The following is a 17,216-nucleotide window of genomic DNA, read 5'->3' as shown; positions in this document are numbered from 1 at the left end:
GGAGAGCGCAGCACTGGCCCGATAGGAGAGCGCCGAGCGCAGCACTGGCCTGATAGGAGAGCGCCGAGCGCAGCGCTGGCCCGATAGGAGGGCGCAGCACTGGCCCGATAGGAGAGCGCCGAACGCAGCGCTGGCCCGATAGGAGAGCGCAGCACTGGCCCGATAGGAGAGCGCCGAGCGCAGCGCCTTCCCAATAGGAGTGTTTTCAACATTATCAGTGAATCACATGAAGGGGGACCATTAAAAAATAAAAAAAAACTGCAGACAACCTCTTTGATGATGAATATGGATGGAAGGTGTCCTGCTTGTAACCGTCGTTCAGTGTGTTTAAACAAAACATAAAAGGTAAGGCCAGGATCGCTGCCTTTTGTTCGTATTGCCTCCGAAAAAATGGAATTGACAGCAATAAAAAATTTAAAAAAAAAAATCACTGGTAAGCAAAAAAGTTAACGTTCAGTTCAAAAAGTTAAATGAAGTTTATATGTTCCGTTCAAATTTTATTATAACGTTAATAAATTTATTGCGTTGCGGCCTGGTTTTTTCTTTTTTGTTTTGTTTTTTTTACCTTCCAGGTGGACCAACCGATCGACCAGCTGCAGCACTGATGTGCATTCTGACAGAAGCATTGCGCTGCTGTCAGATTACACGCAAGTCGGTGTATGCGGCGCTGCAAGACGAGATTTCTCCTCTGCAGTAAAAGATACGTTTGCCGAGGCATATGAGCTGAGGAGGTGGCGGTGTTCATATACTTTGGCAAACACTTTGTATATATATATATATAAAAAAAAAAAAAATCCCGGCAATGATTTATTCATCCACATCGATTTATGTGAATGGAGAAATCTGGTTTGCCAGGGCATACGAGCTAAGTGGGTATGGATGTTGGGCGGAGCTCCTATGTCCTGGCAGACGCCTTTCCCCTCCTTTTTTTTTTTTTGGCAGAGATTTTTTCATCCACATTGATCGATGCGAATGAAGAAATCTGTGCCATTCATTTTTTCTTTCAGCCCAGAGGCTGAACGGAAAAAAAAATCTCATTACCCGTATGCTCAATATAAGGAGAATAGCAGAAACTCCTAATGCTGGGCATACATGTAATGATTGTAATGACAAAAAATTAAAACTTCTATGAACTCACTATGCCCATCACGAAATACCTTGGGGTGTCTTCTTTCCAAAATGGGGTCACTTGTGGGGTAGTTATACTGCCCTGGCATTCTAGGGGCCCTAATGTGTGGTAAGTAGTTTGAAATCAAAATGTGTAAAAAATGACCTGTGAAATCCTAAAGGTGCTCTTTGGAATGTGGGCCCCTTTGCCCACCTAGGCTGCAAAAAAGTGTCACACATGTGGTATTGCCGTACTCAGGATAAGTTGGGCAATGTGTTTTGGGGTGTCATTTTACATATACCCATGCTGGGTGAGAGAAATATCTTGGTCAAATGCCAATTTTGTATAAAAAAAATGGGAAAAGTTGTCTTTTGCCAAGATATTTCTCTCACCCAGCATGGGTATATGTAAAATGACACCCCAAAACACATTGCCCAACTTCTCCTGAGTACAGCAATACCAGATGTGTGACACTTTTTTGCAGCCTAGGTGGGCAAAGGGTCCCACATTCCAAAGAGCACCTTTCGGATTTCACCGGCCATTTTTTACAGATTTTGATTTCAATCTACTTCGCACGCATTTGGGCCCCTAAAATGCCAGGGCAGTATAACTACCCCACAAGTGACCCCACTTTGGAAAGAAGACTCCCCAAGGTATTTCGTGATGGGCATAGTGAGTTCATGGAAGTTTTTATTTTTTGTCACAAGTTAGTGGAATATGAGACTTTGTAAGAAAAAAAAAAAGATTAAAAAAATCATTTTCCGCTAACTCGTGACAAAAAATAAAAACTTCCATGAACTCACTATGCCCATCAGCGAATACCTTAGGGTGTCTACTTTCCGAAATGGGGTCATTTCTGGGGTGTTTGTACTGTCTGGCCATTGTAGAACCTCAGAAAACATGACAGGTGCTCAGAAAGTCTGAGCTGCTTCAAAAAGCGGAAAGTCACATTTTTGTACCATAATTTGTAAACGCTATAACTTTTACCCAAACCATTTTTTTTTTTACCCAAACATTTTTTTTTATCAAAGACATGTAGAACAATAAATTTAGAGAAAAATTTATATATGGATGTCGTTTTTTATGCAAAATTTTACAACTGAAAGTGAAAAATGTCATTTTTTTGCAAAAAAATTTATAAATTTTGATTAATAACAAAAAAAGTAAAAATGTCAGCAGCAATGAAATACCACCAAATGAAAGCTCTATTAGTGAGAAGAAATGGAGGTAAAATTCATTTGGGTGGTAAGTTGCATGACCGAGCAATAAATGATGAAAGTAGTGTAGGTCAGAAGTGTAAAAAGTGGCCTGGTCTTTCAGGGTGTTTAAGCTAGGGGGGTTGAGGTGGTTAAAGGGGTATTCCCATCAGCAGTTTTCATACTTACCTGCGGCGAGCGCGACGTTCACTTCCTGGATTCGGCTGGGCTTGATTGACGTCTTCTCCCGGCCGGGCCGCGCTTGCGCAGAAGACTGTAGATTTTTTCCCGGCCGGGCCCCGCAATGTCCTGAACGCGCACACGCCATGGTGACTTCTTCCTGGCCTGTATAGTGCAGAGCTGGCGTGCGCGTTCGCGGTTCTGTACTATACTGGCCAGGAAGAAGTCATCATGGCGCATGCGCGGCGGCGTGCGCATTCAGGACATTGACCGGCCGGGAGAAAATATTCAGTCTTCTGCGCAAGCGCGGCCACAGGATTCAACAGGTGAGAGGTGGCCGTAAGCAGGGGAGACGAAAGACAACAATCGGGTAAGATTTACAAAAACGATCACTGTCAAATCATTAACAGATTTAACAGTGATCATTGTGATGGGAATACCCCAGCCGGCCTGGTGGGTGATCTCTCCACGAAAGAGTGGACTTCATCTCCCATTTCCCCCATAGATGACTATTTACTGCGCTGGTGACGCTAGTTATCTGTGTATCTGGAGTTATATAATACAGGTGTGTAGACCGCTATAGTGTAAGGGTCTATATACCTGTGTGTCTATAGAGGTGGAATATGGCTGATTGTTTGGAGATCTTCTTTCAGATGTGATTTTGCTCTCAATCCTCCTTGTTTCCCTCAGGTTTCTTAGGTTCAGGACTCTCTTCTTTTAAAGACAATGGTCTTTTCCATCAATGACCCACCAAGGATGGAGAAGGACAGAGACCACATGGCTGCAAGGATACTAGACCTCACCCTGGAGATCATCTCCTTGATAACTGGAGAGGTGAGAGTCTCACGTGACATCACTCTTATCTCTAGTAATAAACCAGGGAAATGACTGGAAAGGTGAAGGATTCTTAGAATCTCTGTAGTGATCGGCGTCTCCCCATACACAGGATTACACAGTAGTGAAGAAGTCGTCTGGTGAGTGTGTGACACCCCGTGTGTCAGGAGGATGGAGCAGGACCCAGAGCCCCATCACCGAGCCTCCGCCTCATTCCCTGATACATGAGCAGAAGATCCTAGAACTTACCACCAGGATCACTGAGCTGCTGAGCGGAGAGGTGAGCGCTGCTGGGAATGCTGGGACATTGTACAATAACGCCGAGGGAGGGGTCTGGTAATGACTGTGTCCTTGTGTTGTCAGGTTCCTATAAGGTGTCAGGATGTCGCTGTCTATTTCTCCATGGAGGAGTGGGAGTATTTAGAAGAACACAAGGATCTGTACAAGGACGTCATGATGGAGAATCCCCAGTCCCTCACATCACCGGGTAAGAGGAGACCTTCCATGATTGTAGAGGAGAGAACAGTTTTGAGAGTCAGATTCATCTGATCATCACATATAGACAATGTATTCAGTCACTGTGTGTATTTCCTATAGATGGATCCAGGCAGAGAAAATCCACCAGAGAGATGTGGGCATGCTCTGTGAGCTGTGCTGAGATCACTCTGCAGGGAGGGGGAGGTGATGAGCTGTCACCATCACATGACAACACAACAGCAAAAATCTGTAGTTTCAGCTTTGGGAATTGCGCTGCTATAGGCACAACATTATCGTGTCCAACAAAAGTCCTTTCCCAGTCAGATTGCGGTCGTTGTCCATATGTCCTCATCAGGGGAGGTCAGTAGTACAGGATTTAAGCATTATTGCCTAATTAAAATGAGGTGTCAGAAAGAATTATAAAATCCCAGTGTTGGTGTGGATATATTCTCCCTCCATGCCACTGGCATTTATTGTAATTACAGACTTGAATCATTGCTCTCCCCATAATGCAGTTCAGCCGCCTGGAGTCACCGAGACATTGAGAACTAAAGTCAAGCATCCAAATCTCACCCCATCGAACTTGCTTGTCATCAGCAGCCCTTCCGTGATCTCAGACGTGTGGCGCTGTGTGCGCAGTCAAGCAGGCTGTACTCGCCCAGTCTACAGTGCATGCGCCGTACACCCCTGAAGCCTCCTGTTTCTCTGGGCATGCAGCAAGAATAGGGCACAATGACGTTTGAGATCTCCGAGGGGCCACTGATGACGTTCCCTCTTATGTTGGGACGTCAGTTAACACTTAGAGAGCAGGATTTGGGCTTCATATCTGAAGTTCTCCACCTTCTTGACTTAGGCCACTCATCTGCACACAGCACGAGCAGTGATTACAGGGGATTTCTAGCAAAATGGAGTGTTTGCTGGGGCAATTATGGAAACCACCAGGCAGAATGGTCAGGTACTACTGGTGGTACTCCAGCTGACAGACTCCCTTTAATTTATTTTTTGTTGGGTGGTTTAAACCTCAATAATACTTCATGTAATATTTACCGTCATATGTCTGTTTCTGGGGATTTATTTTGGGGTTGGGGTGAAATTATTTTGCCTGTTTAGTCTAATTAATATATGGTCTGGTGTGAGGTCTGATTTTTTTTTTAGGGATCAGGTATGGTATGGGGTCCGTATTTCTTTAGGAGTCTGGTGTTATTTAGGGGGTCTGATCCTTACACATGTGGTTGACGTGAAGTACAAGTGATGCCATTGTTTCTGTTTTTTTGACCACCTAGATTTTCTTCCTGGGGGCAGCACATCAAAGCAGAGCGGCAGACAGTCAGTACAGCTGGAAGAGGAAAAGAGCGCAGTAGTATTGATGGCAGCACAAGGAAAAACAGAGCCCGATAATAGTGAGTATGACAGACTTTATTGTTGGCAGCAGGAAACTCTGGGATACCCGCCACCCCTCCCCCTCCAAGTAAAATTTCTGGGTGCTCCTTGTTGCTTGTAAAGGGTTAAACTAGTGACGAACCCGGTTTGTTCATCTTCATAACTCTCAATCCCTAGCTCCGTACATGCTTAAAATATATTGCCTTCAATGAGGCTCTTTCAATATGGCAGCCGTTAAGGCGAGACTTTGCTAGTCTTGTGCATGCGCCGTTACTGTAAGTAATATAATATATTACATTACAAAATCCGACCCAGGTTCATTAATCATCGCTGCATGCAACATCAACCCAGGTTCGGATTCGTAATGTAATACATTAATTCATGCGCCGCTACTTACAGTCTCACATTAACAGCGGCCATATTGAAAGAGCCTCCTTGGAAGCAATACATTTTATGCCATATCCTGAGCTAGAGATTAACATGATTATCAGTTATGTTCCTCAAAGCAGGACGAAACCCGGTTCGCTCATCACTAGGTTAAACTGTTAGGCCTCTTTCACACGGCGTGAGGTGAACACATTGCACCCGCACTGAATACCGACCCATTCATTTCTATGGGGCTGTTCACATGAGCGGTGATTTTCACGCATCACTTGTGCGTTGCGTGAAAATCGCAGCATGCTCTATATTCAGCGTTTTTCATGCAACGCAGGCCCCATAGAAGTGAATGGGGTTGCGTGAAAATCGCAAACATCCGCAAGCAAGTGCGGATGTGGTGCGATTTTCACGCACGGTTGCTAGGAGACGATCGGGATGGAGACCCGATCATTATTATTTTCCCTTATAACATGGTTATAAGGGAAAATAATATCATTCTGAATACAGAATGCATAGTAAAACAGCGCTGGAGGGGTTAAAAAAAATAAAAATAAATTTAACTTGCCTTAGTCCACTTGATCGCGCTGCCCGGCATCTCCTTCTGTCTCCTTTGCTGAACAGGACCTGTGGTGAGCATTCATTACAGGTCAAGGACCTGTGGTGACGTCACTGCGGTCATCACATGATCCATCACCATGGTGATGGATCATGTGATGACCGCAGTGACGTCACCACAGGTCCTTGACCTGTAATGAATGCTCACCACAGGTCCTGTTCAGCAAAGGAGACAGAAGGAGATGCCGGGCAGCGCGATCAAGTGGACTAAGGTGAGTTACATTTTTTATTTATTTTTTAACCCCTCCAGCGCTGTTTTACTATGCATTCTGTTTTCAGAATGCTATTATTTTCCCTTATAACCATGTTATAAGGGAAAATAATACAATCTACAGAACACCGATCCCAAGACTGAACTTCTGTGAAGAAGTTCGGGTTTGGGTACCAAACATGCGCGATTTTTCTCACGCGAGTGCAAAACGCATTACAATGTTTTGCACTCGCGCGGAAAAATCGCGGGTGTTCCCTTAACGCACCCGTACATTTTACTGCAACGCCCGTGTGAAAGAGGTTGTCATGTTCATTCCAGGGCCAGCAGGTGCGTTTCTCAGTAGTCAGCACTGCCGGCATGCAGTTGTCAGGGTAAGCAAGCTGGCCAATAAGTGGCACGCTGGTGATGGATCATGTGATGAGCTCGGTGACGTCACCACAGGTCCTTTGACAGGTCCTGAAGAAAGAACAGGAGACCGGCAGCTACGCGATCAATTGGAGGAGGTGAGTTAATTTCTTTTTTAGTTTTTAACCCTCAATTGACCTTCTACTAAGCATTCTGTATTAAAGAATGCTACTATTTTCCCTTATAACCATGTTATAAGGGAAAATAATACAGTGAATCGACTTCCATCCTAGCAACCATGCGTGAAAATTGCACCGCATCTGCACTTGCTTGCGATTCTCACGCAGCCCCATTCAACGTGAAAAACGCACAATATAGAGCATGCTGCGATTTTCACGCAACGCACAAGTGATGCGTGAAAATCACCGCTCATGTGCACTGCCCCATAGAAATGAATGGGTCCGGATTCAGTGCGGGTGCAATGCGTTCAGGCCTTATAAAAACAAGAGCTAACGAGAGTTCATTATCTGCGCTAAGTTGAAGACAAAAAGGAAGACAGTTGTGCACAAAATACATATATATTTATTAATATTTCAGTGCAATAAAAAAAAAAAATATATAAGACGATATAAAATTGGTGACAATTTAAGAATAATAATCAATTATATGCAATCAAGAAGACAAAATAACCTATAGGATATAGATATAGTCAATAATTAAACTGGTATCTTAGTAATAACAGAAGACTAAATTGACACTTGATTTCTCCCAGCGAACAGATTTTCCAAATTAAAATTATACGGTGTATGATGACTTCATCTCATCATGCCTGAGTTTTGTGATAACTCTAGATTACAATCCCAAAAAAATTAAGCTTCCACCATGTTATTTAATATCTGTCACGGCTGAGGATGGGGGAAATCCTCAGCCGTTCGATGCCAGATGATGTTATGGCTGCTCGGCTAGGACAACAGTATTAGGGAGCAGGTCACCTCCTACAGCGTCCCTAACCTGACCCTAACTCCTATCTGCATGGGCCGACCTTAAAGGTAGGAGGACCCATGCGCAGGAACCTAGGAGCCCTGACTTACCCTCCGTCCGGTCCCTGGGCTAAGGAGCAGGGTAAGACAACCCACTCCTCCTAGGCACGGAGGAGCAGGAGTCTCAATGGCCAAGCTGCTGGAAAAGGGGGAACATAAACAGCTCTATGGATATGGCAGGTGAACAAGGAGTTCCACTTACCTGCCACAGCCTTGCTGACTGGATCCCTGTGCTGGCAAGGTGCAAATCACAACGCATCCCCACACAGGGACCCAGATCCATAGCTGCACAAAATCACAAGGAAACATCAAATAGACATCACACATAACTAGACATAAACTAAAATGTGACATTATGGTTATGACCACAGGGGTGGCTCTCACTGGCAGGTAGAAAACACAGGAGGCTGCTTCAGCTAAGCATGGCTGAAGCAACCCTCAGACCTGGGAAAACAGTGAGGCTTTATAGGCCAAGAGGCCACACCCAACAATCAGACACACCCCGTGACTCAGACACACAGAAAGGGAGTTAACCCTTCCAATACCACAGAAGGGAAAACACAACTTAAAGGGGAAGTGTCAAAACGAAGGTCACACTGTGGCTGTTGCCGCAGGCAACGACATGGGTGGCTACCATGTCTTGAGAGTCAGCCCGAAGGCCGGGACACTGCCACCACATGTACACACTATACAAAACGTTGCTGCGAGCAGCCACAGTGAAGGGAAAGGTCCCAGTGCACACGTAACATAAAACCCAGTGCACACCATACATACATACATACACACACACCTAACAAAGCGGTAGCTAGGTGTAACCGCATGAAGATGCCGCAAGCTGCCTAGCACCAGTTCAGGCTGCTATCTGCGACAATCTCCAACCACTTGTTGTCCGCGGCAACCACAAGTGAGGCAACACACAAGTAGCCCTCACCTGTGGTTGAACAACCAAAAACAAACCGCAGGCAACCGCAGGCGGTTAAGGAGTCACGGTCATGACCATGGCCGTGACAATATTTCAATTCAATTAGACCATCTGACTAGAACTACAATTAGTTCTTCGGAGACCACACAATTGTAGCTATATAAATTGTATGGATTTATCTCCCTAGATTGAAAAGGCACAATTGATGCTGCAGTTACAATGATCTCCAATAAATCTAGATCCTACAAAGAACAATATGGTCTGTTTGAATAAATCTATATATATGGCTATGGCTAATCAGTTGCCTAATATACAGACAAAGTGTATACTATGTTTTGATATAGATAAGATGGATGGCACTCTATTGACTGGTGTAGCATGGGCAAGATGGAGATAAATATATTATTAAAAAGATATATATTATATAAAACTATGAGTAAGCCCTATCTGAAATAGAATAGAAGACATAAAATCTTAAAATTCCAATAACATACAATCAAATAGACCGTGAATAATCCTGCAGCTCAAAAAATCGAAAAAGTCAATTGATGTTCAATAACCCAGACGAGAGTGATCGGTGTTGGTATCAAGAATCAAGAAGATGGTGCAAACAGAAATTGATTACAAACAATGAGCGCTCAACTGTCCTAGATGGGCAACCAGATATGGTCTTTTATCCACTTAGATATGGTGGAGTATCAGCTCTAAGGAAAATAATTCCTCCCAGTCTCAGGTGACAAAAGTAACAGACACTGGGTATTATTCCCTTGGGGTTTTGTTTCTCGAGGGAATATAGTTCAGTGCTCCAGACTAAAAAAAATAACCAGGAGCCATTGGCTCCTAAACTAAAAAATTTAGGAGGCAAATACATTTTTTTTGTCGCCAAATTTAAAATGCATATAATTAAAAAAAGGACTTGTAGAAGATGAGACGCAGGTCACAGTAGTGAGTCAGCACTACATATAGGAGAATACAGCACCACATACCTCTCACATCCAGGGACATCTTCTGGGGGACAAGGTGACTAAAAATGGCGAATTGCGCCGTTTTGATTTTTACGGCGTTCACCGAGCGGAAATATTTTGTAATATTTTAATAGCTCACACTTTTTCGGACGTGGCGATATGTAATATGTTTATTCTTTATTGTTTGTAAATTTTATATGTAAAATTGGGAAAGGGGGCGATTTAAACTTTTAGTATTTTGGTGTTTTTTGTTTTTTTTAAACTTTTTTTAAAATAAACATTTCTTCCCTTAGGGACTAGAACCTGGATCTTTTCATCCCTTGTCTTATTCACCCTGATAGAGTTGTATTAGGGTGAATAGGATCTCACACTCTCCCTGCTGCCCTGTGCATAGTACACACAGCAGCAGGGAGCTGACCATGGCAGCCAGGACTTCAGTAGCGTCCTGGCTGCCATGGTAACGATCTGAGCCCCAGCAGTGTAATCTGCCACTGCCACCAATGGAGGGGATAGGACGCTGTGGCCACCATATAACAATGAGGGGGCGGGGGCTTGTGGCCAGTGATAATGGGGGGGGGGGCGGTGTGGGGACTTTGGGAGGGCGCACTGCACCACCAATGAATGTAATTAAAGAGGACCTTTCAGGGGTCCAAAGAATATGAACTTAGTAGCAGGCTGCATAGAGCAGCGCCCATGGATCTGAGTGCACTTACTATTATTCCTGGGCGCCGCTTTGTTCGCCCGCTGTGGCCCCCGGTATTTTCAACATTCAGAGCAAGGAGGAGGAGACGCCAGTGTCTCCCCTTCTCCCTGACAGCAGCGCTGTCCAATCACAGCGCAGAGCTCAGAGCCAGGGAGAAAAAAAACCTCCCTGGCTCTGAGCTGCGATTGGACAGCGCTGCTGTCAGGGAGAAGGGGAGACACTGGCGTCTCCTCCTCCTTGCTCTGAATGTTGAAAATACCGGGGGCCACAGCGGGCGAACAGAGGGGGAGATTTATCAAACTGGTGTAAAGTAGAACTGGCTTAGTTGCCCATTGCAACCAATCAGACTCCACCTTTCAGTTTCCAAAGGAGCTGTGAAAAATTAAAGGTGGAAACTGATTGGTTGCTATGGAAGCCAGTTCTACTTTACACCAGTTTGATAAATCTCCCCCATAGTGTCAATTGCCACGGCAGTATGTGCACAAATTGTAAATGTGCCTGTGCTGATGGTCCTCCTCTGACAGTGTGATTATGTTCAGCTGTATGGGCTCCTGGGCTAGAATCAAAGAAGGAGAAACCAAGGGGTTCTGAGACATGGGTACCAATGTAGAGATTTTTTTCTCCCATGCTGTCCCCCTGAGACACTTCCTAGACTGGAGATCAGTATGGGTAGTCAGAGAGTTCATATTACTCAGGGTTGCTGGGTAATCCCAACCTGCCAATTCATCCCTGACAGCTCCTCCGAAAAAGGCAGCTACCATGGCCTTGTTGTTCCAGGACCGCTCCAAGAGTACAGAATTGTGTAGCGTACTGTCCCACCGTAAAATTGCCCTGCAAAGATGAAGCAGCAGAAGCTGAATCTCTGGGCTCCTCTGACGGTCCTCCTCTGACAGTGTGATTCTGTTCAGCTGTATGGGCTCCTGGGCTAGAATCAAAGAAGGAGAAAGCAAGGGATTCTGAGACATGGGTACCAATGTAGAGGTTTTTTTCTCCTATGCTGTCTTCCCTGAGACGCTTCCTAAACTGACCTTGCGGAAAGTAGACAGAAAGTCTTGTAAATTATAGGTCAAGGGAGCATCTCGTTCCCAATGGAGTGACCCAGGCTAAACCTTCACTGGACAAGAGGAAAACCAGGAAGGCGACCTTAAAGTTGTTGTCCTGCCATTTATACTGATGACCTATTGTCAGGATAGGTCATTAATATCTGATCAGCGGAGGTCCAACACCTGGCACCCCCGCTGATCAGCTGTTTGAAGAGGAGGCGGCGCTCCATGCAAGCACTGCTTCCTGTTTATTACACTGCCCGTTATCTCAGCAGTTACAAGTTAAGAAAGATCCCGGCAACCGAAGCTTGCTTCAAGGTTTATACTTTTATTGTATCACGCAAAAAACATTGTGTATACAAGGACGCCTTTCGGCTAATAGGCCTTCAACAACAGGTAAAGCAGTCAGTTATACATCCGGTACATATAGGTATAGAATCGAATCACATGTTAGACGCCCATTTAGGGTGTCTGAAAGATTATATTTGGAATTAAATTGGTTGCCACCTGCTTGTTTTTTTAATGTGAAACGTTAATTAAGCATGTGAGTGACATACCTTATTGTACAGCATATGTTAGGGCAATACAGTGAACAGTATCTCTTGAATTTTTGGAGATTTTGTTGTCTTACATTGGGGTGTATTATACTGTATGGTCTGGATTGAAACACTTGTTGCCATCTCTACAAATGTTTATATTCTTGGACCTTTGTATACAAAAAATTAAAAGTGATATTTTCGGTGATTTGTTTTTTGCTGTTATATAAGTACATGTGATTTACTTACTGAAATTATACATAAACTGTTTTATTTTCTTTCTTTACTTTTTTTTGTTTCAATCTCCAGGTGAAGATGGGATGAGGGACTCCTATGAGCATCTCCATTTATCTTCCTATCATGAAGCAGAAGATAACTATACCAACCAAGCTAATTTAATAACTCCTAAGGTACCCTCAGTTCTTCACAGAGATCTTTTCGCCAATGCCACTGGTTACAAGAAACCTTCATCTAGTCAACCACTAATTGGCAAAACAAGAGCTAAGCAGAAATGTGGGAAAATACTTCCATGTGAAAAACAGTTAAAAAAGAAATCTTACCTTTTTTTGCATGAGAGAAATCATAGAGACAAAAGGTCATTTTCATGCTCAGAATGTGGAAAATCTTTTACCAGGAAATTTATTCTAGTTGCACATCTGAGAATTCACACAGGGGAGAAGCCATATTCATGTTCAGACTGTGGGAAATGTTTTAGTCAGAAGTCCTATCTTGCAACCCATCGGAGAATCCACTTAGGGGAAAAGCCATTTTCATGTTCAGAATGTGGGAAATGTTTTATTCAAAAATCGGATTGTGATAAACATCAGAGAACTCACACAGGAGAGAAGCCATTTGCATGTTCTGAATGTGGGAAATGTTTTAGTCGGAAATCATATCTTGCGAAACATCTAAGAATTCACACAGGAGAGAAGCCATTTTCATGCTCAGAATGTGGGGAATCTTTTACTCTAAAAGCAGGTCTTATTATACATCAAAGAAATCACACAGGGGAGAAGCCATATTCGTGTTCAGAATGTGGGAAATGTTTTAGTCAGAAATCATGTCTTGATAGACATCAGAGAACTCACACAGGAGAGAAGCCATTTTTATGTACAGAATGTGGGAAATGTTTTACTCGTAAGTCTAGTTTTATTGTCCATCAGAGAGCTCACGCAGGGGATAAACCATTTTCATGTCTTGAATGTGGAAAGTATTTTGTCATGAAATCAATGCTTGTGGAACATCTAAGAACTCACACAAGGGAGAGGCCATTTTCATGTTCTGAATGTGGGAAAAGTTTTATTCATAAATCAAATCTTGTGGAACATTTAGGAATTCACACAGGAGAGAACCCATTTTCATGCTCAGAATGTGGAAAATGTTTCAGGTGGAAATCATGTCTTGTTAGACATCAGAAAACTCACACAGGGGAGAAGCCATTTTCATGTTCAGAATGTGGGAAAAGTTTTATTGAAAAATCACATCTTGTGCAACATTTAAGAATTCACACCGGAGAGAAGCCTTTTTCATGTTCAGAATGTGGGAAATGTTTTAGCTACAAATCAGGTCTCGCTAAACATCAGAGAACTCACAAAGTGGAGAAGCCATTTTCATGTCTTGAATGTGGGAAGTGTTTTCGTATGAAATCAATGCTTATAGAACATCTAAGAATTCACACAGGGGAGAGGCCATATTCATGTTCAGAATGTGGGAAAAGATTTATTCATAAATCAAATCTTATAGAACATTTAAGAATTCACACAGGAAAGAAGACATTTTCATGTTCAGAATGTGGGAAATGTTTTACCCATCAGTCAAGTTTTATTCGGCATCAGAGAATTCACTCACAGCAGAAGCCAGTTTAATGTTTAGAGTGTAGGAAATGTGACAGATGTGGAGCTTCATTGCAGGACCTGCTCCCTAATCATGCTTGACGTATAACTTAACCCCTTGAGGATCGATGTCATATTAGTAGGGTACAGACAGGAGTACTCAAAAGACCTGGCCTAAAAAATTGTAACGTTCTGATCTCACAGCTGTAATACACCGCCACTATCCAGCTTGAACAAAAGGGATCACCAATCTCTGTTTAACTCCCTGTCTGCTGTGATCAAAGCTGAGGTGATTGAACTAGAAAGAAGTAAAGAGCACAGACATAGGGTGATACCCAGCAAACAAAATAATTGTATACAGTATAAGATCCCTCATCTGTTAGTGTTGTGAGTAGTCACAACAACCAGAAGGCATATAGGTGAGAGGCTTGCCAGCTGGACGCAGTCATCCACTTCAGGACGGATCTGGTGAAAGTCCAAAAGCTGGAAAGGAGATGGAATACAGGAGATAAAAATAGACCTTCGTCTACCGCTTTCTTTAGATGATCCAAGTTTATTGAAAATAAAATCCATACAAGATAAAACAATAAAATCAAGGCAAGATAACTTGTTTTGGGATGACGCCCCTTTTTCAGATCTAGGACATATACAGTGCCTTGCAAAAGTATTCACCCCCCCCCCCTTGACTTTTTTCGTATTTTGTTACATTACAGCCTTAAAGGGAACCTGTCACCGGGATTTTGGGTATAGAGCTGAGGACATGGGTTGCTAGATGGCCGCTAGCACATCCACAATACCCAGTCCCCATAGCTCTGTGTGCTTTTATTGTGGAGAAAAAACAATTTGATACATATGCAAATTAGCCTGAGATGAGTACTGTCCCTGAGGTGAGTCAGGGACAGGACTCATCTCAGGTTAATTTGCATATGTATCAAATAGGTTTTTTTACACAATAAAAGCACACAGAGCTATGGGGACTGGGTATTTCAGATGTGCTAGCGGCCATCTAGCAACCCATGTCCTCAACTCTATACCCAAAATCCTGGTGACAGGTTCCCTTTAAGTTCCATGTTTTGTTAATCAGAATTTTATGTGATGGATCAGAACACAAGTAAGTTGGTGAAGTGAAATGAGAAAAGTATATAAATAAAACTATTGTTTAGAAATAGAAAACAGAAAATTGCCATGTGTGTATGTATTCAACCCCTTTGTTAGGAAGCCCTAAAAAGCTCTGGTACAGCCAATTACCTTCAGAAGTCACATAATTAGTGAACTGATGTCCACCTGTGTGCAATCTAAGTGTCACATGATCTGTCATTACATATACACACCTTTTTTGAAAGGCCTCAAAGGCTGCAACACCTAAGCAAGAGGCATCACTAACCAAACACTGCCATGAAGACCAAGGAACTCTCCAAACAAGTAAGGTACAATGTTGTTGAGAAGTTTATAAAGTCAGGGTTCGGTTATAAAAAAATAAGTCTTTGATGATCCTCAGGAGCACCATCAAATCTATCATAACCAAATGGAAAGAACATGGCACAACAGCAAACCTGCTAAGAGACGGCCGCCCACCAAAACTCACGGACCGGGCAAGGAGGGCATTAATCCGAGAGGCATCACAGAGACCTAAGTTAACCCTGGGGGAGCTGCAGAGTTCCACAGCAGAGACTGGAGTACCTGTACATAGGACGACAATAAGCCGTACGCTCCATACAGTTGGGCTTTATGGCAGAGTGGCCAGAAGAAAGCCATTACTTTCAACTAAAAACAAAAAGGCACATTGTGAGTTTGCAAAAAGGCAAGTGGGAGACTCACAAAAATGTATGGAGGAAGGGGCTCTGGTCTGATGAGACTAAGATTGAACTTTTCGGCCATCAAAGAAAAAGCTATGTCTGGCGCAAACCCAACACATCACATCACCCAAAGAACACCATTCCCACAGTTAGACATGGTTGTGGCAGCATCATGCTGTGGGGATGTTTTTCAGCAGCCGGGACTGGGAAACTGGTCAGAGTTGAGGGAAAGATGGATGGTACTAAATACAGGGATATTCTTGAGCAAAACCTGTACCACTCTGTGCGTGATTTGAGGCTAGGACGGAGGTTCACTTTCCAGCAGGACAATGACCCCAAACACACGGCTAAAGCTACACTTGAGTGGTTTAAGGGGAAACATCTAAATGTGTTGGAATGGCCTAGTCAAAGCCCACATCTCAATCCAATAGAAAATCTGTGGTCAGACTTAAAGATTGCTGTTCACAAGCGCAAACCATCCAACTTGAAGGAGCTGGAGCAGTTTTGCAAGGAGGAATGGGCAAAAATCCCAGAGGTAAGATGTGGCAAGCTCATAGAGACTTATCCAAAGCGACTTGGAGCTGTGATTGCCGCAAAAGGTGGCTCTACAAAGTATTGACTCTAGGGGGGTGAATAGTTCTGCACATTCACTTTTTGTGTTATTTTGTCCTATTTGTTGTTTGCTTCACAATAAAAACAAACAAACATCTTCATAGTTGTCGGCATGTTCTGTAAATTACATGATGCAAATCCTCAAACAATCCATGTTAATTCCAGGTTGTGAGGCACCAAAAAAAAAAAAAGTCAAGGGGGGTGAATACTATGCAAGGCACTGTAGGTGAACATGGATGCATGGTATATAATTACAAAACTCAAAAACTGGCACCAAGTCTGCCCATAAGGGGCAGAGCTTCAGAATGCTGTGTTGTATTGTCATCATATAATATACTCAAATCAAAATGCATTAAATCTCTCTGTCTATTTAAGTCAGACATATAACTAATAGAGAGCCGCAAAATGCAGATGAAATGAACACATTTATTAGTGCTGAAAGTTGGTAGAAGATAGGTGCTTAGAAGTGCGGATAGTTGGAGCGTTGCCAAAGTGCTCAGGACGCTTTCCTGTGTGCGCTTGCGCTATCATAACTTGTGAGAACTAAACTTGTTGTCTGTGAGACACAATGCGCTGTGGTTTGTGCGCCCGTACACACAATATTTATCAGTAAAGGAATGTAGAGATCATGCAGTGAGCAGGGTTGGTTTTAGACAGTATGTGGCTCTGGGCAAAATTTTAAGTAGGGTCCCAAATGAAGTATTGTAACACACTCAGATTTAGTAGATTTAGTTCAAATGGTGGTATACCAGAGTATTGCTAAGGTCTTAAAAGATCAGGGGCAAAAGTCTCAAAGCTCAAACAGATTCCATCTATCATTTTTTCAAACGCCTTTGAAAAAAAGTCTGAGCCCTTTTCTATTTGAAATGGGACGCATCAGGCTGTCCCTTATCACCATCTCTGTTTGTTTTATGTATTAAGACACTCCTTCTGAAGTTGAGACAATCTACTAAGATCCAAGACCTTAAGTTAGGTACATTTACGCAAAAGACTGCTGCTTTTCTGGATGATTTACTTTTGTTTATCACAAACCCCTTTTCATT

At 43.1% G+C, this 17,216-nt stretch overlaps 2 protein-coding genes across 2 annotated transcripts in view; one reads left to right on the top strand and one right to left on the bottom strand.

Annotated features, from left to right (window-relative positions):
- LOC120999677 (gastrula zinc finger protein XlCGF57.1-like) overlaps positions 1 to 17,216 on the bottom strand; it is a 354,101-nt gene that overhangs the window by 208,468 nt on the left and 128,417 nt on the right. The window lies entirely within an intron of this gene.
- On the top strand, positions 3,607 to 14,463 carry LOC120999674 (gastrula zinc finger protein XlCGF57.1-like). The gene is made up of 3 exons (XM_040430688.1): positions 3,607 to 3,805; positions 5,079 to 5,195; positions 12,243 to 14,463. The coding sequence occupies exons 1-3, from the start codon at positions 3,658 to 3,660 to the stop codon at positions 13,796 to 13,798; spliced, it is 1,821 nt and encodes a 606-aa protein (XP_040286622.1). The 5' UTR covers positions 3,607 to 3,657; the 3' UTR covers positions 13,799 to 14,463.

Source organism: Bufo bufo, chromosome 4 (assembly GCF_905171765.1).
Source record: "Bufo bufo chromosome 4, aBufBuf1.1, whole genome shotgun sequence".
Taxonomy (NCBI): Eukaryota; Metazoa; Chordata; class Amphibia; order Anura; family Bufonidae; genus Bufo; species Bufo bufo.
Note: the sequence above shows the minus strand (reverse complement) of the source record. Positions and strands in the feature narration are given on the sequence as shown.